General features: G+C 40.4%; 1 protein-coding gene across 1 annotated transcript in view; it reads left to right on the forward strand.

The window, feature by feature from the left end:
• Nucleotides 1-25,057, forward strand: part of DOK5 (docking protein 5) — a 141,098-nt gene that overhangs the window by 53,755 nt on the left and 62,286 nt on the right. Inside the window, exon 2 of the mRNA XM_030839141.2 lies at nt 22,713-22,820. Within this exon, the coding sequence (XP_030695001.1) occupies nt 22,713-22,820 (108 nt within the window). The remainder of the gene's footprint in view (nt 1-22,712; nt 22,821-25,057) is intronic.

Below are 25,057 nucleotides of genomic sequence, written 5' to 3' on the forward strand. Positions count from 1 at the left end.
CGGTCTTTGCTGTGCTTCTTTTCCTCCTGATTACTCTTCACCATGCCACTTTTTCTCATGTTTTCCCTATCTTGATTGGCAGTGACTTTTCTAGGCAGGCTCAAGTTTGAGCAGGGTGCCAGGAGGTTTGGAGACCTGCGGTCTGAGTGGCAGTTCCTCAGGCTTTATCCACACCTCCTGGCCCAGAACTAATTACTGCCACCTGACTTCAGAAATTCTTTGAAGTTTGAAATATCTCGTGCTGGGACTGTGGGCATGTCTCAGCTTGTTAGGATCGGTGTCTACCTGACCCTAAAGTATCCCATTAACAGAAGTGTTCGGGCATCCTGATGTTTGGTTTCCAACATGTCAGATACTTGGTTTCACTGTATTTTATAACTCATCAAATAGACTTAACTTTGATCAATGAGTCCCTTTAAATCTGGGATAAAGCCTTTAATTTTGAGAAGACTGTTTACCTGATGTCTTCTTTTTCTCGCCTTTAATGGTGTTGACATTTTAAGGAAGAGAATTCCTTGTATTGCGGGCCTGTCCTGTGCATCGTAGGATGTTGGCCGCATCCTTGGCCTCTACCCCCTAGACACTGGTCGGCATCTCCCCAGCTGTGCCAAGTAAATATGTTTCCAGACATTGTCAAATGTCCCCTGGGGACACACTTGTCCTAGTTGAGGACCACTGATCTAATCACACGGGAGGATTCTTCATCACTTACAGGCTTCTGTCATTCAGATGTAGATTGTTTTTTTTTTCACCTGGATAATATATAGCAAAAGGCTATTTCACAGCTTTTTTTTTAAAATAAATTTATTTATTTATTTAATTTTTGACTGCGTTGGATCTTGCTGCTGCATGCAGGCTTTCTCCAGCTATGGAGAGTGGGGGCCACTCTTCGTTGCGGTGTGCGGGCCCCTCACTGTGGTGGCTTCTCTTGTTGCAGAGCACGGGCTCCAGGCTCGCGGAGTTCAGTAATTGCGGCACGTGGGCTCAGTAGTTGTGGCTTGCGGGCTCCAGAGCGCAGGCTCAGCAGTCGTGGCACACAGGCCTAGTTGCTCCGCAGCACGTGGGATCCTCCCAGACCAGAGCTCGAACCTGTGTCCCCTGCACCGGCAGGTGGGCTCCCAACAACTGTGTCACCAGGGAAATCCCACAGCTTTTTAATAATCTGAGATTTAGACAGTTTTTCCTAACCTGTTGTAATTAAATTAATATGAATAGTAATAAAATAACAAGATCAGGAAAACAATGTGTAAATAATAAAATAATCAGTAACCTTTATTGAACATTAACAATGCACTAGGTACCTGATACACAATATGTACTATTATCACCCTTTAACAGATGAAGACACTGAATGTCAAAGAGGGTAAGTTATTTGCTCGAAGTCTGATAGAAATACTGATCATATTTTTATTAACTTTGATTTTACCAAGACTTCCCATTTTTAGAGCTTGGGGTGCACCTCTCTTAATATTAAATTTGTGATATAACAAACAGTACTTTTATTTTTTGACCATTGTTTATTATTTGATTTTTTCCACAAGATAAATTATTACCTTTTTCTAAAGAAATGTCAAAAATTAAAGGATGAGAATCATATTTTTGGATTGCTTTTGTCATTTTAGAAAACAATATGTCCCCCAAACCCTGTTTCCAAGCAGCAGTGTCTGTGGACAGCAACTGGATTAGAGTTCTTCATTGATAATCATCTCATTTTTGACTGTTCCGCTAATGACCTAGTTTAAGTATCACTTGACCGTCAGGAGTAAATTCAATCACTGAAGAATGAATTCGAAAAGAAAATAGCTAGTGTGGCTGCACCACCAATGATTATAAAATGGTTGGTCCTGAAGATTTGCTTCTGTTCAGACATGGGGGATTTGAGCTCAAAATGTAGGTCATGTAGATCATACAGACCTGATGAAGTGTTCAGGTGCTGTTCAAGTGTTGACTCAGTAATATATTAGCTAATATATCAGTGTGACATGTTATATATTAGTGTGACCGCAGTCACATTGCTGAAGTCTCTGGGCCTTAGTTTTTTCATCTGTGTAAAGGGGACGTTAATAGGTCCTAGCTCACCCCGGCATGGGTGGCTCTCAAATGAGAAAAAGCTTGTGGAATACTAACTCAGGTCCCTGTGGTGAAGTCAGCACTTAGTGAAGGGTGGTGATGGTGATGATATGTTATAAATAGTTAATGTGTTGATGATGTTTAATACCACTCATCCTTAAACCAAACTGAGCCAAAAAAAAAAAAAAAAAAAGAAAACCCCTCAAAACAAAACAACCAACCAACAATCTTCCAGGTCCTGTCAATCTCTTCACAACAAGAATAATTTCTGAAAACATGCTTCTTTGTTGTAAATTACCCATGAAAATCTGAAACTGTTTCTTCCGTGGCCACCCAGGTTTCCTTCTCTTGAATTTCCCGGCTTAGAATTTTTTACAGGGCTATTATTTTTCATCCTTCTGCCCCTTTCTGGCGACATCTGTTCCTTATGTGTGTGTATTTTTTTTAAGAGTGCTTTCTCAACCATGGAATTCATTTCTCTTCCTTTCTTTGAGAGTGACATTCTCATTTTCTGTACTGAGCCCTCTCACGGAATGACTTTTACTCAGTGTTGTGCCCCAATAATGTGGAGATGTGGAAGGGCGAGCTTTGCTGAAATGTTTCCTTCTGAAATCATTACAGTGGCTCAACTTCAGAAGTAGCATTTCTAATGAAATCTCCCTAATTTGGAATTTTTAATTTTTATTTTTTCTGGGGGGGGGGTCATGGCAAATAGATCTCTCTCCAGTTTGGTTAGAGCCTGCTTCTAATTATAGGAAAATATTTGCTTTGGTCTCTAGGGAATTATAGTCATCTTGAGGTTCTATGGTTTTAGAACAAAATCCATTGATGTTGGAAAACACTGATGTAACAAATGGCCCCTGGAGACTTTCTTCATGGTATAGAAAATGGCATTTTGTGGAATGCACTTTTTAAGGAAAAATGTGGTTTTATAATTGTTTCTTTTAAAAGAATGTCTGTCAATATAATGTGAATGTGTGTGCTCTACATATCTTGAGTTGTTTTTTTTAAAAAAAATACTCTCTTGTATAAAGATGTTAAGGCTTTTTTGAAAATGTCAGGTCCATTCTGAGGTACTTTGATATCCAAGGGCATCACTTATGAAACAGTGGAAGCTCATGAGCCCTGAGTATGGCTTTTCCCATGCTTTTGTTTGCTCATTAGTGTATTCACTCAGCCATTAAAAACAAATGAGAACCTATGCTCTCCTAGGTCCTGAGAATTCAGGATGATCAAGATAAAATAGGATGCTTTTTTGCTTTCTAGGGAGGAAGATAAAACATAAATATGCAGACAAATCAATGAGCAAGATGATTTCAGAGATTGATTTGAAGTTGCAAGGGGGATGGGTGGGGGAGTACTTTAGATTTCGTGGGAAGGAAGATGTTTCTGAGGAGGTGAGATCGTGATAGCATGTGAGTACATTGATGGCCTCAGTTAATTCCATGACCTTTATTCTGATTGTCTCTATTTGCCCTGACTCTGGGCTTGTGAGATGAAACACATGTGAGATGAGCTGTTAGCAAACTTGCCACAAGCAGAGGCTTATAAAAGCATTTTACACAAAGCCTATAAAAACCTTTTACCTGCTGCTTCTGGGATGAGTGAATAGACATACCTTTCCCTATTGTTCTTGCTAAGTGCAACTACAAACTCTGGGCTTTATCTATAAATCAAACTAAGAAGACCCTGAAAGGTGGAGAGACCCAGACTGGCTAGAGACCTCAGCTTTTGAGGAGCAACATAGTGGTGATTTCCCTGGGTTTTCATTTTGTCTCGTATATCCCAAAGTTGGAGCTAAAAGCCAGCAAACGAGAAATGCTAGCAGGTACAGAGAGAAAAAGCCCCAACAAAAACCCATTTTCTGGTCAAAGAACCAGGAAATGAGGCAGCCGAGCAACACAGAAAACTTTTAGAAAACATCTGTTCTAATATCAGCCAAACATCACAGAATAGACTGTGCTCCCGCCCCTCTTCATGCCAGCAGAAGCTGAGTAAGGAGTTTAGACTTCCATCCTTGTGAGCCTCTGTGAGTCAAATATTCTCCTCTACCCTCTTAGGTGCGGTACCTTGCCATTGTGAATTAAACTGACAAAAGGCATACAAATGTCATTGATAGCTTCATATCTATGGGGACTAACAGAAAAAAGGTGAAAATCTAAAGAAATGGTTAGGCTTAGAATCTTTTTTTTTTCTTAAATAGATCTTTATTGGAGTATAATTGCTTCACAATAATGTGTTAGTTTCTCTTGTACAACAAAGCGAAACAGCCATATGCATACACATGTCCCCATATCCCCTCCCTCTTGAGCCTGTCTCCCATCTTCCCTATCCCAACCCCTCTAGGTCATCACAAAGCACCGAGCCAATCTCCCTGTGCTATGCTGCTGCTTCCCACCAGCCAACTGTTTTATATTTGGTAGTGTCTATATGTCGATGCTACTCTCACTTTGCCCCAGCTCACCCTCCCACCCCTTGTCCTTAAAGTCCCTTTTCTATGTCTACCTCTTTATTCGTGCCCTGAAACTAGGTTCATCAGTACCATTTTTTTTTTAGATTCCATATATATATGCATTAGCATACGGTATTTTTCTCTTCCTGACTTATTTCACTCTGTATGACAGACTCTAGGTCCACCACCTCACTACAAGTAACTCAATTTTGTTTCTTTTCATGGCTGAGTAATATTCTGTTGTATATATGTGCCACCTCTTCTTTATCCATTCATCTGTCGATGGACATTTAGGTTGGTTCTATGTCCTACCTATTGTAAATAGTGCTACAGTGAACATTGTGGTACATGTCTCTTTTTGAATTATGGTTTTCTCAGGGTATATGCCCAGTAGTGGGATTGCTGGGTCATGTGGTAGTTCTATTTTTAGTTTTTTAAGGGACCTCCATACTGTGCAGGAGGGTTCCCTTTTCACCACACCCTCTCCAGCATTTATTGTTTCTAGGTTTTTGATAATGGCCATTCTGACCTGTGTGAGGTGATATCTCATTGTAGTTTTGCTCTCTCTAATAATTAGTAATATTGAGCATCTTTTCATGTGCCTCTTGGCCATCTGTATGTCTTCCTTGGTGAAATGTCAATTTAGGTCTTCTGCCCATTTTTTAACTGGATTGTATGTTTTTTTGATATTGAGCTCCATGAGCTGTTTGTGTATTTTGGAGATTAATCCATTGTCTGTTGTTTCATTTGCAAATATTTTCTCCCATTCTGAGGGTTGTCTTTTTGTCTTTTTTATGGTTTCCTTTGCTGTGCAAAAGCTTTTAAGTTTAATTAAGTCCCATTTGTTTACTTTTGTTTTTATTTCCATTACTCTAGGAGGTGAGTCAAAAAAGATCTTGCTGTGGTTTATGTCAGAGTGTTTTTCCTATGTTTTCCTCTAAGAGTTTAAAGTGTCTGGTCTTACATTTAAGTCTTTAATCCATTTGGAGTTTATTTTTGTGTACAGTGTTAGGTGGTGTTCTAATTTCATTCTTTTACATGTAGCTGTCCAGTTTTCCCAGCACCACTTATTGAAGAGACTGTCTTTTCTCCATTGTATATCCTTGCCTCCTTTGTCATAGATTAGCTGACCATAGGTGCATGGGTTTATCTCTGGGCATTCTATCCAGTACCATTGATCTATATTTCTGTTTTTGTGCCAGTACCATACTGACTTGATTACTGTAGCTTTGTGGTATAGTTTGAAGTCAGGAAGCCTGATTCCTCCAGTTCCGTTTTTCTTTCTCAAGATTGCTTTGGCTGTTTGGGGTCTTTTGTGTTTCCATACGAATTGTAAAATTTTTTGTTCTAATTCTGTGAAGAATGCCATTGGTAGTTGGATAGGGTTACATTGAATCTGTAAATTGCTTTGGGTACTATAGTCATTTTCACAATATTGATTCTTGCAATCCAAGAACATGGTATATTTCTCCATCTGTTTATGTCATCTTTGATTTCTTTCATCAGTGTTTTCTGAGTACAAGTCTTTCTCCTCCTTAGGCAGGTTTATTCCTCGGTATTTTATTCTTTTTGTTACAGTGGTAAATGGGAGTGTTTCCTTAATTTCTCTTTCTGATTTTTCACTGTTGGTGTATAGGAATGCCAGAGATTTCTGTGCATTAATTTTGTATCCTGCTACTTTACCAAATTCATTGATTAGCTCTAGTAGTTTTCTGGTGGCATCGTTAGGATTTCCTATGTATAGTATCATGTTACCGGCAAACAGTGACAGTTTTATTCCTTCTTTTCCAATTTGTATTCCTTTTTCTTCTCTAATTGCTGTGGCTAGGACTTCCAAAACTATGTTGAATAAGAGTGGCAAGAGTGGACATCCATGTCTTGTTCCTGATCTTAGTGGAAATGCTTTCAGTTTTTCACCATTGAGTGTGATGCTTGCTATTGGTTTGTCATATATGGTCTTTATTATGTTGAGGTAGGGTCCCTTTACGCCCATTTTCTGGAGAGTTTTTATCATAAATGGGTGTTGAATTTTGTCGAAAGCTTTTTCTTCATCTATTGATATGATCATATGGTTTTTATTCCTTAATTTGTTAATGTGGTGTATCACATTGATTGATTTGCATATATTGAAGAATCCTTGCATCCCTGGGATAAATCCCACTTGATCATGTTGTATGATCCTTTTAATGTGCTTTTGGATTCTGTTTGCTAGTATTTTGTTCAGGATTTTTGAATCTATGTTCATCAGTGATATTGGTCTATAATTTTCTTTTTTAGTGATATCTGTTTCTGGTTTTGGTATCAGGGTGATGGTGGCTTTGTAGAATGAATTTGGGAGTGTTTTTCCCTCTGCAGTTTTTTGGAAGAGTTTGAGAAGGATTGGCATTAGCTCTTCTCTAAATGTTTGATAGAATTCGCCTGTGAAGCCATCTGGTCCTGGACTTTTGTTTGTTGGAAGATTTTTAATTACAGTTTCAGTTTCATTACTTGTGATAGGTCTGTTTATATTTTCTAATTCTTCCTGGTTCAGTCTTGGAAAATTTTACCTTTCCAAGAATTTGTCCATTTCTTTGTGGATGTCCATTTTATTGGCATATAGTTCTTTGTAGTTTTCTCATATAATCCTTTGTATTTCTGCAATGTCAGTTGTGATTTCTCCTTTTTCATTTCTAATTTTATTGATTTGCATCCTCTCTCTTTTTTTCTTGATGAGTCTGGCTAAGGGTTTATCAATTTTGTTTATCTTCTCAAAGAACCAGCTTTTAGTTTTGTTGATCTTTGTTGTTGTTTTCTTTGTTTCTATTTCATTTATTTCTGCTCTGATCTTTATGATTTCTTTCCTTCTACTGTCTTTGGGTTTTCTTTGCTCTTGTTTCTCTAATTGTTTTAAGTGTAGGGTTAGATTGTTTATTTGAGATTTTTCTTGTTTCTTGAGGTGAGATTGTATTGCTATAAACTTCCCTCTTAGAACTGCTTTTGCTGTGTCCCATAGGTTTTGGATCATCGTGTTTTCATTGTCATTTGTTTCTATGTATTTTTTTACTTCTTCTTTGATTTCTTCAGTAATCTCTTGGTTATTTAGTAGTGCACTGTTTAGCCTCCATGTATTTGTGTTTTTTACAGTTTTTTTCCTGTAATTGATTTCCAGTCTCATAGCGTTGTGGTCAGAAAAGATGCTTGATACAATTTCAATTTTCTTAAATTTTCTGAGGCTTGATTTGTGACCCAAGATGTGATCTATCCTGGAGAATGTTCCATGTGCATTTGAGAAGAAAGGGTATTCTGCCACTTTTGGGTGGAACATTCTGTAAATATCAATGAGAGCTATCTGGTCTATTGTGTCATTTAAAGCTTGTGTTTCCTTATTTATTTTCTGTTTGGATGATCTGTCCATTGGTGTAAGTGAGGTGTTAAAGTCCCCTACTATTATTGTCTTACTGTCGACTTCTCCTTTCATGGTTGTTAGCATTTGCCTTAGGTATTGAGGTGCTCCTATGTTGGGTGCATAAACATTTAAAATTGTTATATCTTCCTCTTGGATTGATCCCTTGATCATTATGTAGTGTTCCTCCTTATCTCTTGTAACAGTCTTTATTTTAAAGTCTATTTTATCTGATATGAGTATTGCTACTCCAGTTTTCTTTTGATTTCCATTTGCATGGAATATCTTTTTCCATCCCTTCACTTTCAGTCTGTCTGAGTCCCTAGGTCTGAAGTGGGTCTCTTGTAGACAGCATATATATGGGTCCTGTTTTGGTATCCATTCAGCCACTCTGTGTCTTTTGGTTGGGGCATTTAATGCATTTACATTCCAGGTTATTATGGATATGTATGTTCCTATTACCATTTTCTTAATTGTTTTGGGTTTGTTTTTGTGGGTGTTTTTCTCCTCTTGTGTTTCCCACCTAGAGAAGTTTCTTAAGCATTTGTTGTAGAGCTGGTTTGGTGGTGCTTAATTCTCTTAGTTTTTGCTTGTCTGAAAATCTTTTGATTGCTCCTTTGAATCTGAATGAGACCCTAGCTGGGTAGAGTGATCTTGGCTGTAGGTTTTTCTCTTTCATCACTTTAAGTATATCCTGCCACTCCCTTATTGCCTGCAGAGTTTACACTGAAAAATCAGCTGATAACCTTATGGGGATTCTTTTGTATGTTATTTTTTGTTTTTCCCTTGCTGCTTTTAATATATTTTCTTTGAATTTAATTTTTGTTAGTTTGATTAATATGTGTCTTGGGGGCTTCCCTGGTGGTGCAGTGGTTGAGAATCTGCCTGCCAATGCAGGGGACATGGGTTCAAGCCCTGGTCTGGGAGGATCCCACATGGTGCGGAGCAACTAGGCCCGTGAGCCGCAACTACTGAGCCTGCGCGTCTGGAGCCTGTGCTCTGCAACAAGAGAGGCTGCGATAGTGAGAGGCCCGCACACCACAGTGAAGAGTGGCCCCCGCTTGCCACAACTAGAGAAAGCCCTCGCACAGAAACGAAGATGCAACACAGCAAAAATAAATAAATTAATTAATAAACTCCTACCCCCAACATCTTCTTTAAAAAAAACAAAAACAAAAATATGTGTCGTGGTGTGTTTTTCCTAGCGTTTATCCTGTATGGGACTCTGTGCTTCCTGGACTTGGGTGACTGTTTCCTTTCCCATGTTAGGGAAGTTTTCAACTATAATCTCTTCAAATATTTTCTCAGACCCTTTCTTTTTCTCTTCCTCTTCTGGGACCCCTATAATTTGAATGTTGGTGCATTTAGTGTTGTCCCAGAGGTCTCTGAGATTGTTCTCAATTCTTTTCATTATTTTTTCTTTATTCTGCTCCTTGGCAGTTATTTCCACCATTCCGTCTTCCAGCTCACTTATTCGTTCTTCTGCCTCCGTTATTCTGTTATTGATTCCTTCTAGTGTATTTTTCATTTCAGTTATTGTGTTGTTCATCTCTGTTTGTTCTTTAGTTCTTCTAGATCTTTGGTGAACATTTCTTGTATTTTCTCAGTCTGTGCCTCCATTCTATTTCCAGGATTCTGGATCATCTTTCCTATCATTACTCTGAATTCTTTTTCAGGTAGATTGCCTGTTTCCTCTTCATTTATTTGGTCTTGTAGGTTTTTACCTTGCTCCTTCATTGGTGACATATTTTTTTGCCGTCTCATTTTTTTTTTTTTTTTTTTTTTTAATGAGTGGGATTGTGTTCCTGTCTTACTGGTTGTTTGGCCTGAGGCTTCCAACACTGGAGTTTGTAGGCTATTGGGTAGAGCTGGGTCTTGCTGCTGAGATGAGGACCTCCGTGAGACCTCACTCTGATGAATATTCCCTGGGGTCTGAGGTTCTCTGTTAGTCCAGTGGTTCAGACTCAGAGCTGCCACCACAGGAGCTTCGGCTCGACCCCGGGCTCATGCACCAAGATCCTACAAGCCTCCTGGGGTGGCAAAAAAAACCCCAAACAATAACAAAGTAAAAAATAAAATTAGACTGGGAAACTAACAGGTATGTTAGGAAGAATATAAAAATAAAAATATAGATGAATCAGCAACTGGAAGGTACATCAGGTACCACAGTAGTAATAAAGAGGAGGAGGGAAAAGAAAAAAGAAAAAACAGAGAGGGGGCCAAAAGGCCTGGGCTGTGGAGGGCGGGGCCTAAGCAAGGGCGAGGTTTGGGTGGTGGGCCAGGCTCCCTGTGCCCAAGTGGGCGGGGCTATCGCCCTCTGCTCCTCCCTCCACTCCCACCTGCCTCTCCTGATGTCTCTGGCCTCAGGGGCATGGATCCTGTCTGGCCTCCACTTCTCCTCCCCCCTCAGTCCCGCTCCTTCCTACCAGTTCACTCTGGGGTTCCTCCCATCTCCTTGGGCATCAGAGTCCCCCACCAGTGGCCGGCAGGCGCCCTAGTTGTGGGGAGATGTTAACTCTGCATCTTCCCACACTGCCATCTTGACTCTGCCTTCAGAATCTTTTTCTTTCTTTCTTTCTTTCTTTTTTTTTTTGTCACTCCTCTTCCTAAAAGTCCTTTATTTGCCCCCACTCAGATTTGTGTTCTGCCTGTTGTTTTCCAAGTAGTGCCCAGATTCATGACTTCTTTCTCTCCTTTCTGCTGCTTTTACTTTTCTCTCTCTCATTTCGCCTTCTCTCAAAGTATCAAAAAAAAAAAAAAAAAAGTAAAGAATTTGAAAGAAAAAACCCAAATCACTCTTTTGCAGAACAGTTTGGCCATTTCTTATTCTGCCCGACTCCTGGTAACACCTGTGCCCTGGAGCTCTCACCTTTCACCCGAGCTGTTTAAAGCATTCCCTCTACAATGAGCGATACTTTAGGCTCAGAATCTTCTACACCATTTTGACACAGGGTTGTAAGTTGTGGAGAAGTGACTAGAGAAAGAAAAGGGAATTTGAGCATCCAAGGGTGGTAAATTGTGGGAAGGTGACTAGGAAAGTTTTGCTGTAGATTAGGGTTGTTTAGTGTGGTTTGGTATACAGACTCATCTTGGTGCTGTCTCTGGTCTTCCTGGTGTAAGAGAGGGAAACGCTTTACACGTGTAAGTCCATGTCACATAGAAAAAAAAAATGTATGCCTTGCTTTTAGGGAGAAGGGGGAAGGCAGAGAGATCCTCCTGCATCTGCTGTTTCTCAGTTGTCTTCAGCTCAAAGTAATCCTGACGTCAGAGTAGCATATTTTGGGGTGGCATCCTCTGGTCCTCTTCAGCTGTAACAAGGTCCTCCACTCCACCTAGTTGGTGTCTGTGAAGGCCAAGGAGGGAGCCAGGATTTTCATCTTGGCCCTTTGGTGGTTAGCCCTCTCCATCGTGGTGTCATGGAGACCACGCTGGGGGTCTGTACACCTCACTCAGCAGTAATGAGGCGCCTCTCCCTCTCCCCACTCGGGCGGGGTCAGAGGGGGCCTGGTGGAGGGCCAGGATTTTCACCAGTGCCCAGTGGTAATGAGACCACCCCCACTGCTGTGTCAGTGGGGATCACAGGAGAAGATAGAGCTCCCCCCTCAACCCAGCAGTAATGAAGGGACCCTCGGGAATAGAGGACTTTTCCGCTTGCTTTCTCGGACTTCTGCTTGCTCTGTGATGATAAGCCCCAGCTAACCTTCTGGAGAATCCAAGACCGTGCAGTGCAGAGCTGAGTCACCCCAGGCAAACTCCAGTCCACCTGCCTTGACTGCTCACCTGTGAATGAGCCAGGAGCCAGGTCAGATCAGTAGAGCTGCCTGATCCACCGTCCAGTTCATGAGAAGTGAAAGATGGCTGTTCTTTTAAGCTACTAAGCTTTGGGGTGATTTGTTACATAAAAATAGCTAAGTGATAGAGAAATTTCGCCCAAGATCTGAAGGATGAGAAGGAAGCAGCCCTGTGAACAGCAAGGGGAAGAGAGTTCCAGCACATTCTCTCATCCCTCATCGGAGAAGAATGGAACATTTTGGAGACTGGGGTGCCACGAGTGAAGCAGGAAGTGGTGGGTGAAGAGGTCTGACAAATAGGCACGGGTCAGCTTGTATAGAGCCAGGCTGTGAAATTGGAACTCAGGGTTGGTGATTTTGGTTTGGTGATCACTTAAAGACTGCTTTGGAAGCCACGATGACATCATTTCTTGTTTAACTTCACGAAATATTTATTGGGTGCATACTACCAAATGACGGTATTCTGCAAATGTAGTCTGTAATTATTATGACCCCATGCTAGGCATTGTGTTTGGGGCTGGGAGACAGATAATTATCTGTCTCTGCACATGAGAAAGTGAACTCTGTGGACTCTGCTTTATACCGTGCCATTTCTTCGGTGCTTGGAACAGGGCCTAGCACATAGTAGATGCTCAGTAAATATTCGCAAAATTAATGAGTAACTGAAGGAACCAATATGGGTGTTGTCCTTGTTTGCAGGCAAAGCACTGCCTGATTGGATGGTATGAGCTGCTGACCTCTATGAAGTGCTTCCCCAGCAATATAAACCCTTTAAATGCACTAACTTATTCCATTCTCCCAACAGGCCTATAGAAAGAAAGTGTTATTAATTTATTTTAAAAGTACAATAAAACCTTCTATAAAAGATATATGTATATATAACACACACAAATAACTGACTATTCATCATGTTTGATAATGTTTATATAAACTTAGGTGTTTAACAGGCACGACAGACTCCTTACATCCATCATCACGTTCCATATCCTCCCTCAGATCCTGGTCTTCTTCCAGGCTTGCTCAGCTAATGGAAACCCCATTCTTCTATCAATACTTGCTTGAGCTAAAAATCTTGCAATTATCCCTGACTCTCCTTACTCTCATCCTTATATCCAGTCTCATCAGTGAGTCTTGTTGGTTCTGCTTTCAAAATATAACCGGGGCTTCCCTGGTGGCGCAGTGGTTGAGAGTCCGCCTGCCGATGCAGGGGACACGGGTTCGTGCCCCGGTCCGGGAAGATTCCACATGCTGCGGAGCGGCTGGGCCCGTGAGCCATGGCCGCTGAGCCTGCGCGTCCGGAGCCTGTGCTCCGCAACGGGAGAGGCCACAACAGTGAGAGGCCCGCGTACCGCAAAAAAAATCAAAAAACAAAAAATATAACCGGATTCAGACCACTTCTCGTTCCCTTCCCCACCTCCATCCTGACCCAAGGCACCCTCACCTCCCATGTGATTTATAGCAGCAGCAGCCTCCTGACTAGTTTCCCTGATTCTGCCTTTAGTTCCCTGCAGTGTTCTTAAAAGTGAATTGGATCATATTACTTCCATTCAAAACCCTCCATCTCACTTCCCATCTCATGCAGAGAAAAATTCAGAGTCTTTACAATAAGACCCATAAGGCCTACCCACCACCACCATCTCTGAATTCTCTGGACTTCTGATGGCTTCATCACGCCAGGCATGTTTCTGTGTCAAGGCCCGTTTGCTGCTGCTTCTGCTTAGCACCCCCTTCCCCCAAACCTCCTGTCTCATTCAGGTCTTTGCTCAGACGTCACTTTCTCTTTGAGAACTTCCCTGATTGCCCTATTTAAAATTGAAATACCACTAGCAATTCTCATCTACTCTCTTGGCTTACTTTCCTTCATGGTACTTAACACCATATGACATATTGTGACATATTACCTGTGTACTGTAAGACACATGAACATGTATGTATGCATATATATCATGTCATCTTATTGGTTGTCTGTAAGCGTAAGGAAGGCAGCAGATTCCTCCACTTCGTTGATAGCCGTGTCCTTAGTACCTAAACAGTGCTTGGCACATGGTAGGCACCCAGTAAATATTTGTTGAATGAATTAATGAGTGATATCAGCTCCCCAGTTTTTTGTTTGAATAGAATGCTCACCCAGTAGTCAAGATTCTCTAGCATTTCTTAGAGTACTTTGGTTTTTTTCTCTAAGGCTGCTTAAAAGTAGAAGCTAAATAAGGACATTTAACTGTGTATGGCTTCTTCAGGCAGCTCTCCTGTTTCTTACTTCTCTTCCTCCTGTGTGGATCCGGGGGACAGAAAGGAATTGGGGAGAGAAGGAAAGGAGCCGTCACGTTTCCCTCTCTACAGTGTCCACTATCTACAGTGGTCAGCTTTGTCTGACAAGGGAAGGGTTTCCTATGTGTGGCAAGAACAGCTGGTGGCCAATACTGATTCTATGAGAATTTTTCCAAATAACCTTGTATTACTTGTTTGATTATTACTAAAAATATGTGTATATAGTTACATGTGAAGAATATATAAATGAAGAAATCAGCAAAATAAGGCAAAAAAGGTAGGGAGGGGGCCAGTTTTTGCAGGTTCTGGAATGTCTTGTTAAGACTTTGGTTTTTTACCCCAAAGGCAACAGGCACAGAAATGCTTAAGCAGTGGATTGATGTGGTCAGATGAGTGTTTTAAAGGTCACCCCAGATGTCCTGCAGAAAGTGGATTGAAAAGTGGCAAGAATGAAAGCAGAGAAACTCTGAAGCTCAGGAGGTGGTGGCTTAGATTAGGGTGGTGGTCCCTGCAGAAAAACAGATATTCCAGGTTTAACCAGAAGGTGAAATACACAGGACCCAGTGACCGACGGATTGTGTTAAAATTTTTTTTTCGAAAACAGTTAACTGTTTTTATCATGACTCTCATACAGATGCAGAAAGAGCACGTGTTGAAGATTCTACTTAGCTTATTAATTGAATGAGAGAGCAACACAGAATATTATAATAACTAGTTCTAAGGGGAATCCAAAGAACCTACATGTTTATATATCCAGCATAGTGAAATGCATGTTCCCAAGGAGGCAAAACTAGCTTCGTGACAGTGGGGGAGGGAAGTCAACAGAACCTCTACAGAATTTGCATCTTTATGGACTAGAATTATTTTGCATTTCTATCAGTAATCTACAGTTTAGAGTTGTAGAATAGCTCCCACAGAATCAGAAGCAGATAATACTGGATGTGTGTGTCCTAGAGAACGCATAGTTTTCCATTGAAGCAGACATTTTCGTCCTGTCATCGTGTGTGCATGTTTGTGTGTGTATGTGCACGTGTGTGTGTGTGTGTGTGTGTGTGTGTGTGTGTGTGTGTGTGAGGGGAGGTGGGGAAGGGTGGAAATATAGATAGCTCTCAGCCCTTTTGGAGGAGCAACTGGACCTTATTTACTGAATGAATATATATACTGGAGTAGAAACAGATTAAAAAGCAGGGACAACCTACTTTTTTTTACTTAATAACTTACTAATAGCATTTTCTATGGTATAAATATTGTTTTACAACGTCATTTTTAATGATGGAAGTTTCTAGTTTACAGAGATGCCATAATGAATTAAGCTAGTCCCCTGGAACATTTAGAGCGCTTTCAGTTTTTATGCCAAAGAACCCTATTCCCATATGTTTGCATATTTCCTCAATGATTTCCTCTGGGGAAAGTTCTAGAAATGGTATTTCCAGGTCAAAGGGTAGGCATGATTTACCATCTAGAAAGGTGCTACTTTACTTCACCGTCAGCAAAGGATTGGTAATTTATTGCCTGTGGATGCTTTTGAAGTATTTTTAATCCTCTTTGTACAAATTTTATTTTATGATTAATTATCTCATTTTTACAGGTGTTTTTCTTTGCAGTGAATTTAAAATGAACCTTGCTACCCACTGTGCAAAACCTTCTCCAAATTAGCATTTCTTTCCTTATAAATGAAAGGTATATATAAATGATAGGCATAGAGTCATGTTGTTTACTCAATGAAAAGATTTTTTCCCCTCATAAAATACATAATTCTGAACCAGCTCATTATCTTGGTAGATGGAGTTGGTAGCAGCCTACCTGTTACGATTCCACGATGCCAAAGAACTACTTCTCTTATACTCTTCATCTGTCACCTTCTGAAATCCCATAATGACAGAGTCCTTCATAAGACTAGAAAATTTTAAGCATCTTGGTCTCAGAGATCATCCCGGTCAAAATTCTAATATTGTGGAAGGATTATTTGCAGACAGTGGCAGACAGGATGGAGGGGGGATTATCCCTCTGCTTCCAGATTGCATCATCCAACACCAATTTCTATGGCTGTTGGGTTGAACTTGGATTGTGGTGTTTTATCAGTCACAGAGGAGCCCAGGACTCTGGGTGGGCAGCTACTTACTGTGGCCATGCATCGTTGGCCAAAGTGGAGGACTGGGCACTCCTAGAGAAGTGACTGGTCAGCTCTATAGGGAGCTGACTACACATACCAGGAGGGAGCCAGCTAGCCAGGACATTGGTTTACTGCAGCTGTAACTAATGAATAACAAGAGACTAAAGTTTAGAGAGGGAAGGAAGGCCAAGAAAAGCTGAGAACTTAACATGAGATACTTCCCACATAGTTAGAAATGCTCGGCACGGTTGAGTTTCCGGACTGCAGTCAAGGATACTGAATACTTTGTTACTTAAGGAGGGAGAGAGTGGAATTCTTTTTCAAAGAAAACACATCTTACAAACTGCTAGGCTAACTTGCAGTCCTGGAATAGGGTCTTCAGACCCCAATTGCAGAAATACTCCATTAAAAACTATCACTCTTGGTGAACACTTGGTGCCAGGGAACTTAAAATCACAAATGCAAATGTCACACCAAAATAGCTAGACGATAAAGTCGTCGTCCAGATGAAAGAGCATATGGTTACAGCTAAATGTCTCTTTTTAGATTATGATAAGTATGAAAATCAACTTCTTACAGACAGCTCGACCCTCAGCATACGTTTATGCATCTCTAGGAGATCAACTTTTCTGGGAAAATCCTGGAGGAATGGTTAAGAGCTTGTTCTTCAGAATCAAGCAAACCAAGGTCGGAATGCTGGCTTGTTTCTACCAGTTTCATGCCCTTGAGTAGTACTCAGTGAGGAACCTCACTAAGGCCTTATTTCCTCGTTGTAAAATGGGAATAATAACAGCATCTGTTTTATAGGGCTGTTGGTAGGGTTAGTTGAGATAATGCACAAGGAGGGATTAGCATTCTGCCGTGCACAAAGGGTTCGACCAATGCTAGGTGTTGTTACACCCTGGATAAGAAGAATATTTGATTTGTTTTGGAGAATAAATAAAAACAGGATTAGAGTGTGAGAAATGAGGCTAATTTAGCATTAGAAGACTGAGGATATATCTTTAGAATTGGAGAGAATGCCCTGAGAAGAGAAAAATCAATCTGCGTACGGGAAGCGGATGCTGGCAAATTGGAAAACAGTCCTAACTTACCTTTTCTCCCCAAAGAGCACCTTCCCTGCGTAGAATACGGTAACTATAAAAAGGTAGAGCTGAGATGCTAATGTCCCTGCCTGTAAAAGGCCTCTTTAGGACAGCATCTGCAGCCATTGTAGAGCAGTGGGTCCCAGCAGCAGACGTCGAGACCAGAAACGTGTGGAGTATGTGGTGGAGGGCATTGAAGGGCATCAAGTCAACATTTTAATAGAAGTTGAAGTTAAATTTGGCTTGTGGGGAGATATGGGATATATGGGGATCCTCACCTGGGAGATATTTCCTCCCCTCTTTCCCTGAAGAGGGACGTGTCAATCAGATTTTTATGTTCATCAAAAGCTGACCTGAGCTTAAACAGTTGAGAAATACTACCAAAGACCAGAGGTTGGCAAACTGCAGTCTGTGAGTGACATCTGGCCCACTGTCTGTTTTTTTAAATAAAGTTTTATTGGAAGATAACTGCACCTTTCATTTACATATATCCTCCTATGGCTGCTTTCATGCTACCACTGCAGAATTCAGTAGTTGCAACAAGGGCCTGTGACCCTCAAAGGCTAAAATATTTACTGTCTGGCCCTTTACAGAAAAAAGTTTGCTGATACTTGCACTAGACTGTGAAGTCCTAAATGGTCACATCTTACTTAAGCTTTCTGCTTTTCTTGAGCTTATGTAAAGGCAGTATATAATTTTCCTTTTAACAGAAATTTTGTGACCAAAATTTGCTTTCTGTTATCTTCATAAGATGCATCCTATAGGGAGTTTCCTGCTCAGGGAACTGAGATCCCACAAGCCATGTGGCATGGCCAAAAAAGAAAAAAAAAAAAAAAAGATACGTCCTATAGATGTTTAGTTTGTGACTCTGTTGTTCAAGACATTGTGATGGACTGCTAATGAAATTAGAAACTCCAAGCAAATTCTAAATTGTTTCAGCTCTTCCTTGGCCCTGGAAACCTTGGTGAATTTACCAGACTAGACTTTGTTAGGAAAAGTAGCTAGTAAAAATATCAGAGATTTGAAACCAGAGCTAATTAGTTATTAAGGATTTCAAGTTTTAAAGAAAGGGAAGACAATGGAAAAAATAACAGAAATCATATATGGTTTGATGACAATTTAAGGCTGAAAATTAGGTGTAGTAAAACAACCACCACCACCAAGAAAATACACACTGAAGGAGATTTTTATGTAACTGCTAAATCTCATGTACATCCACTCAGGTTGTCAGAGCTGTGTGATGTGCTTGTCTGTTTTAGCTTTGACAGTGGCTTGTGTGGATTGACTTGTCCAAAGCCAGGACTTTGCAGATATTCCCATAACCTCATATTCTTCAACTCTGCAGTCGTGGCTCAGCGTGCACTCACCTGTAGCAGTGGTTCTGACTTTGACCCCCAGGGAACATTTGGCAATGTTTGGAGACAGTTCCGGTTGTCAGCAGGGTAGGAGGGGTGTGCTGCTGGCATCCAGTTGGAGGAGCAGCCCTGCCCTTCCCACTACCCCAAATTACCTTGTCTAAAATGCCAGCTGTGCCGAGACTGCGGAACCCTGCTGCAGAGAAGGTGAGATATTTCAACGTGAAAATTATTCCATCATTAGATTCTCTAAGAGTATAGTTATCATTAGGATTCCCTACTCCTCATGTCCAGTTTGAAACTGCACTTTGCTCTCATGGTTGGGATAAACATTTTTTAGTTAAAAACAAGTCAATTGAAAGAAAAATGTTAGCTCAAAAATACTATAGATGGTCAGTGGATGTGTTATATGAAATATGAAGGAGATGGTTGAATGAATTAATTGAAGAAAAAAATGCCCTATGCTATTATGCAAATGAGATTATTCTCCAATTGTGGCCCTTTTAACCATGTCAGTGTTACTCCAACTTGTCTCCACATGTTCCCATGTTCAGTGAGTCCTCCTGTTTCATCTCCTCTAACCAGTTTTGAAATATTGAGGCCAAGTTTTTAATTCTCTGATACTTGGTGGCTCTTCTGTTCTTGGGACCGAGAGTGTAGGGCAGGTGAAATGGGGAACTTACTGTAGTTCAGCAGATTTCACGTTCACCTTCACCGTGTCTCAGGACAGCATCTCACGCTGCTCCACGTCCAAAGCGACTGCACATCGCTTGTTGGAAACCACACAGCCCAGAGGCCCTCGTCCTGGATGGAGCATTTGTTGGAGGGCTCTTTGTTGTCCGTCCCACATGGGAAGCACTGGGTTGTCTGAAAGTGTTTATGAATATTCATGGCATTGGTTTGCATATTACAAACAAAATCCCTGGGGAATAAGGTACAGAGCCAATCTGGCCCTACCCCAAGAGGTTCTGATGCAGTCGACTTGGCTAATCTCTAGGAATCTGCATAATTAACAATTGTCTTGAGTGAGGCTGGGCCAACACGGAGAATCACTGAACCCCCTTTTCATAAACCAAGTTTTGGGGTTTTCCTTATCTCCTGATGAACCAACATGTTTTAATCTGTTCCGGGGTGACTTTCCAGCCAATAGTTATAAGCAATATTGCATGTGAATTTATACAATAGTACTCTTGCAGTTATTTGATTATAGCATTGCACTTTTGCTCTTACTGTTGATACTTAATAGAACAAAAGAAAAACAAAAATCCCCTAAGTGTAATATGGATGAATCAAAGATGGACATCACTAGGCCTGCTGAAATTGAGGAATCTTTAGCTTGTGTTCGATAGACTTCAGACAGAAGAAATGAAGAAAATGAATAAGTTTTTTTTTTTTTTTTTTAAGTAGAAATACTGTCATTCAAGATTGGGTCTAAAGTTGAGGCATACTTAGGAAATATAAAATATCCCCTTTGGTGAAAATATTTTTTTCCCCATAGTAGGCATATTTCTTGCATACCTTAGCATGCTGCCTTTAACGCATTTTCAGGGCCATGTCCAGAAGAAAGGGTTTGCCAATAATAGAATGACAGTGAGAGACCTAATTTCCACATCCTTTATTTGAACAATCAGGGTGACAGTCTTTCCCGATGTAATTACAGTCCTTTCTCTGGTGGTTAGGTTTTAAGGGAGCTGGTGATCTCATCTGTTATTCAGACCTCAGTGAGATGTTGGTAAGTCTTCTATTTGCCAACCATAGCCCTGAAAATGTTAATTTGCATGGCTGACTCTCCACCCTGAAAAGGATTTTGGGTTTGAATTCTTACCAATGGCTCTTGCCACTTGGCTTTCTAAAGTTATGTAGTCTAGTGGTTAATTAGACTTCGGTCTGGTAGCAAAAGAATTAGGTAACTGTTATTAGATTAGGCTGTAATTTTTAAGATCTTTTATATTTTTTGTTAAAAATTTATAAGCATTTTGTTTTAAGATAATTGTAGACACACATTTGGTTGTAAGAACTATTACACAAAGATCCTATACCATTTATCCAGTTTCCCTAGTGGTAACATCTTTGAAACAACAATGCAATATTATAACCAAGATAATGACATTCATAGAGTCAAGATACAGGACAGTTTCATCACTGCCAGGATCCCTCATGTTATCTGTATAGACAGCCCCTCTTCCATTCTGCTCCCTTCTCACACACCCCTAACCCCTGATAACCACTAATCTAATTTCCATTTCTATAATTTTGTCATTTCAAGAATGCTATTAATGCATTCATACAGTATGTAACCTTTTGGGTTTGGCTTTTTTCCCCCCACCCAGCATCATTCTCTGAAGACGCATTCATATTGTTTTTATAGCTGAGTGGTATTCTATGATATGGGTGTTCCCCAAATTGTTTAATTTACCCATTGGAGAACAGATGGGTTGTTTCCAGTTTTGCTCTGTTACAAATCCAGCTGCTTATGAACATTCATGTTCACATTTTTTTGTGTGTGGGAAGTTTGCATTTCTCTGGCATCGAGTCCTAAGAGTGCAACTGTAAGTCCTATGTTGCTTGCTTAGTTTTTTAAGAAACTGCCGTACTGTGTGTCAGAGCTGCACCATTTTACGTTCCCACCGGCAATGTGTTACAACATGTGATCCAGTTTCTCAGCATCCTTGTCAACATTTGGTGGCATTATTATTATTTTTTATTTCAGCCAATCTGATAGGTGTGTACTGATGTTTCACTGTGGTTTTAATTTACATTTCCATGAAGCCTTAATGATGTTGAACATTTTCTCATGTGCTTCTTGATCATCTGTATATTCTCTTTGGTGAAATGTCTGTCTTTTTTCCATTTTGTAATTGGATTGTTTGGTTCTTTACTATTGAGATATGAGGACTCTGTATATTCTAGATACTAATCCTTTGTCAGATATGTGGTTTGCAGATATTTTTTTCCCAGTCTGTAGCTTGTCTTTTCATTCTCTTAGCAGAATTTTTCACATAGCGAAAGTTTTAAGTTTTGATGAGGTACAAGGTGGCAACGTTTTCTTTTATGGATTGTGCTTTTGGTATGAGGTCTAAGAACTCTTTGTTCAGACCATGATCCCAAACATTTCCTCCTTTTTTCCCCCTAAACTTTTAATAGTTTTTTAAATATTTAAGTCCATTTTCAGTTACGTTTTTTTTTTTTTAATTTTTCGAATAGCTGTATTTTTTTTAACATCTTTATTGGGGTATAATTGCTTTACAATGGTGTGTTAGTTTCTGCTTTATAACAAAGTGAATCAGTTATACATATACATATGTTCCCATATCTCTTCCCTCTTGCGTCTCCCTCCCTCCTCAGTTAAGTTTTGTATGAGTGTTTTGGGTTAAGGAGTTTGTTTATTCCCTATGGATATTCGGTTATTTGAGCACCGTTTGTTTAAAAGGCTACCCTCCCTCCATTGCTTTTCCACTTTTGTCCATGTTTTTATGACCCTTGTTAAGTTCAGTGACTATGCAAGATGAAAGCCAATAGAATTGATTTTAATGATTTTACTGATATCTTTGGATATTTAAGAAATAACAGAAATTCTCTTTCCTTTAATTTACAGTATTAACTTTTTACAGTATTAACTTGGACTGCACCCTAGCCTGGCAATAATCTTTAAGTCTCTGGGTTGAATTTTCTGAGGGAGAATCTGGTTGGTGTTCTTCAGCATTTATTAGCTAGTCTAGTGTCTGGCCCAACTCTTGACCGTCAGTTATGAGGAATGTCACATGACACATAGGGACTGTCTCTTTCTAGGACTTAAAGTCTTTGGCATATATCAGGCCTATGATTTCCATATATAATGGCATTTGAAATTAGAGTGTGTGCCATAAATACTTATATTATTTGCGCTGATTTGGGATTTTTATTTCTGGGAGTTTTTCTGCAGTGTTTTGTCTACTGGTGTTATTGTCAAAGTATGAAGAAATTTGCCTCCAAATACTTATTTTCTTTTGATTCCAGTGATTTTCTGAACGACATAATACACCCATTATGGAAACAGCTTGGGGTTTTAAAATTTTATTTTCCCAAAGCAACATCACATTTATGGCTTATGAATATTTTACAGGTGAAAACATCAAAAAAGAAAATATCTAAATGTAAATGCCAGTAATATCTGAGTCAGTAGTGATGCTGAGTGCTGTCTTTGTATTTCCTTGCAGATTTATCAACGATGTTGGTTAGTATTCAAGAAAGCTTCAAGCAAAGGTCCAAAAAGACTGGAGAAATTTTCCGATGAACGTGCTGCATATTTTAGATGTTATCATAAGGTAAGACTCGATTGTTGTAGCTTTCCAGAAATCTGTTCATAACTAAGGAACTCAAGTTCATTGAGTCTGAAAACTTGTCTTGCTTTTTTAACAAAGGTACAAATGATACTTTTTCCAAGGACAAAACATCTCTAAAATAATATCTACTTGCTCATTGTTTAAAATAACTGACTGATGTGAAGTCCCTCTTCTGGTGTTGTTTTTCCAATCTCTACTGTAGAAATCACCATGTTTTGTAAATTTTCAATTGCGTGGTAGGCCCTTCTCCCAACATTGAAGCCCCTGGAGGGTCGGGATTGGATCTCATTATGTCTATCACAGTGCCTGATACAGAATAGATCCTCAGTCAGTGCTTGGAATATGGGGTGAGGAGGGAGGGGAAGAAGCTGGAAGAGGTGGATCCAGTAGCACAGAAATTTAGCCAGGTGAGGGAAAGTGAATAACCTTCCCTTTTGTGCAAATTCTCCAAAAGTGGTGACTTTCCAACATCTTACTAAGGGCCTGTGTTGACACCTTGGTTTATACAATAATGAAAAGCAGTAGAACAAGCTGTATTCCTTCTCAGCTTAGAGACATAAAGTGTATGCTATGCTTTAAAGGTGCATCTATATAGACATAAGGGAAGGAAAAGCACAGAGCAAGACTTCTGAGATAAGTAGGAAAGGGAGTCAAGAGTAGCATCTTCCATGTGCTTTATTTCCCCACTATTTCATAGCGAAGTTCTGCCTTCCAAGGTCAGCCCCATTTCCAGCCTTCCTTCTCTCCAAAGGAGAACCCAACTACACTTCTGTATGAGTCTAGATTTCCTCTACTGTTTATCCTCCATATGCCAGATATTACCACTATTCAAATAAAATTTTTTTTGTCCTCAGGAAGGAGTTGTTGCGAATCTATTATTTAGGAGCGGTGATCCAGGAAGCCAGGGAGAGCATAACTTTGAACCCTTGAAAATAATCTTGAGCCAGTCTCTCCATTTCTATAACACCTGAAACTATTGATGTCCAGTCATTTTGAACCAGATGTAATATGTCCCATTTATCCCGTGCATACCCAGTGTCTGTTCTCGTAACAAGATGGCGAACAATGATATAGGAATGACGTGCTTCATTTTAATTTGAGAGGTCTTGCCTTAAAACGGAGCTCAAGGTGCCCACAGGGGTGTTTGGTTTATCTCTAGGACAAGGACAGAGTTGCTTCCTTTCTCCTTCCCTTACCTGGCACTGATTCCTCTCCTCCACCTCTCAGGTCCATCACATCCTGGTGACTAGACTTTCCGCTGTGGTTGAAAATCATTGATTCTTCATTGCCTTCACCCTATAATTAACAAGGTCATCCAAAGGCTTCACCCCTAGGCAGCCAGAACTTGTGGTTATACATCAGTTCTTCTCTTGAGAATCCCAGCCAGTCTATAACTTTACAGTCTCCATTTGCTCTGGGTTGTGTGCTTGTGTCCCAACCACCCAAATTCCTGTGTTGAAACCTAATCCCCAGTCGTGATGGTATGTGGAGGTGGGACCTTTGGGAGGTGATTTGGTCATGAGAGTGGAGCCCTTGCGAATGAAATTAGTGCTTTTATCAAAGAGACCCGGGAGAGCTCCCTCCTCCCTTCCGCCAGCTGAGGACACAGAATCTATGAACCAGGAAGCAAGTCCTCACCAGACACTGAATCTGCCGGTGCCTCTACCTTGGTCTTCCCAGACTCCAGAACACTGAGAAATAAATTTCTGTTGTTTTTCAGCCACCCAGCCTGTGGTGACTTGTTACACCAGCCTGAATGGACTAGGGTACCGTCAGATTCGTTCTCTTTGCTCACTGTGTGTGGCCACTGATGTCGATCAGTGCTTCCTTGTTTTGGTGGAGTTGCATATATTTCCAGAAATATCTGATTCTTCACAATCCCCTATACCAACCTTTCTGAATGCAGAAGAATAAATAGGCTGTATTTTGCTTACAGACCTATATGTTCCTAAGAGAAAAAAGAGGACAGGTGAGGAGTATTTTATAGGAACTCCCCAAATCCAGTCCATCAGCAGATGGTATTGGCTCTGTGTTCAATCTGCAGAGAGACTCTGAATGTTTCTTACAACCTCTGTTGCTCCTGCTGTGGTCGAAGCCACCAGGCTGCCTAATTCCCAGCCCTCTGAAGTCTATTCCAAACACTTATATCACATCCTGAAACTCTAGCTCGGAACCTTCAGCCAAGTCCTTAAAATGGCCTACACATCACTCATGTGACT

This window comes from Globicephala melas, chromosome 15 (genome assembly GCF_963455315.2).
Source record: "Globicephala melas chromosome 15, mGloMel1.2, whole genome shotgun sequence".
In the NCBI taxonomy this organism is placed as follows: Eukaryota; Metazoa; Chordata; class Mammalia; order Artiodactyla; family Delphinidae; genus Globicephala; species Globicephala melas.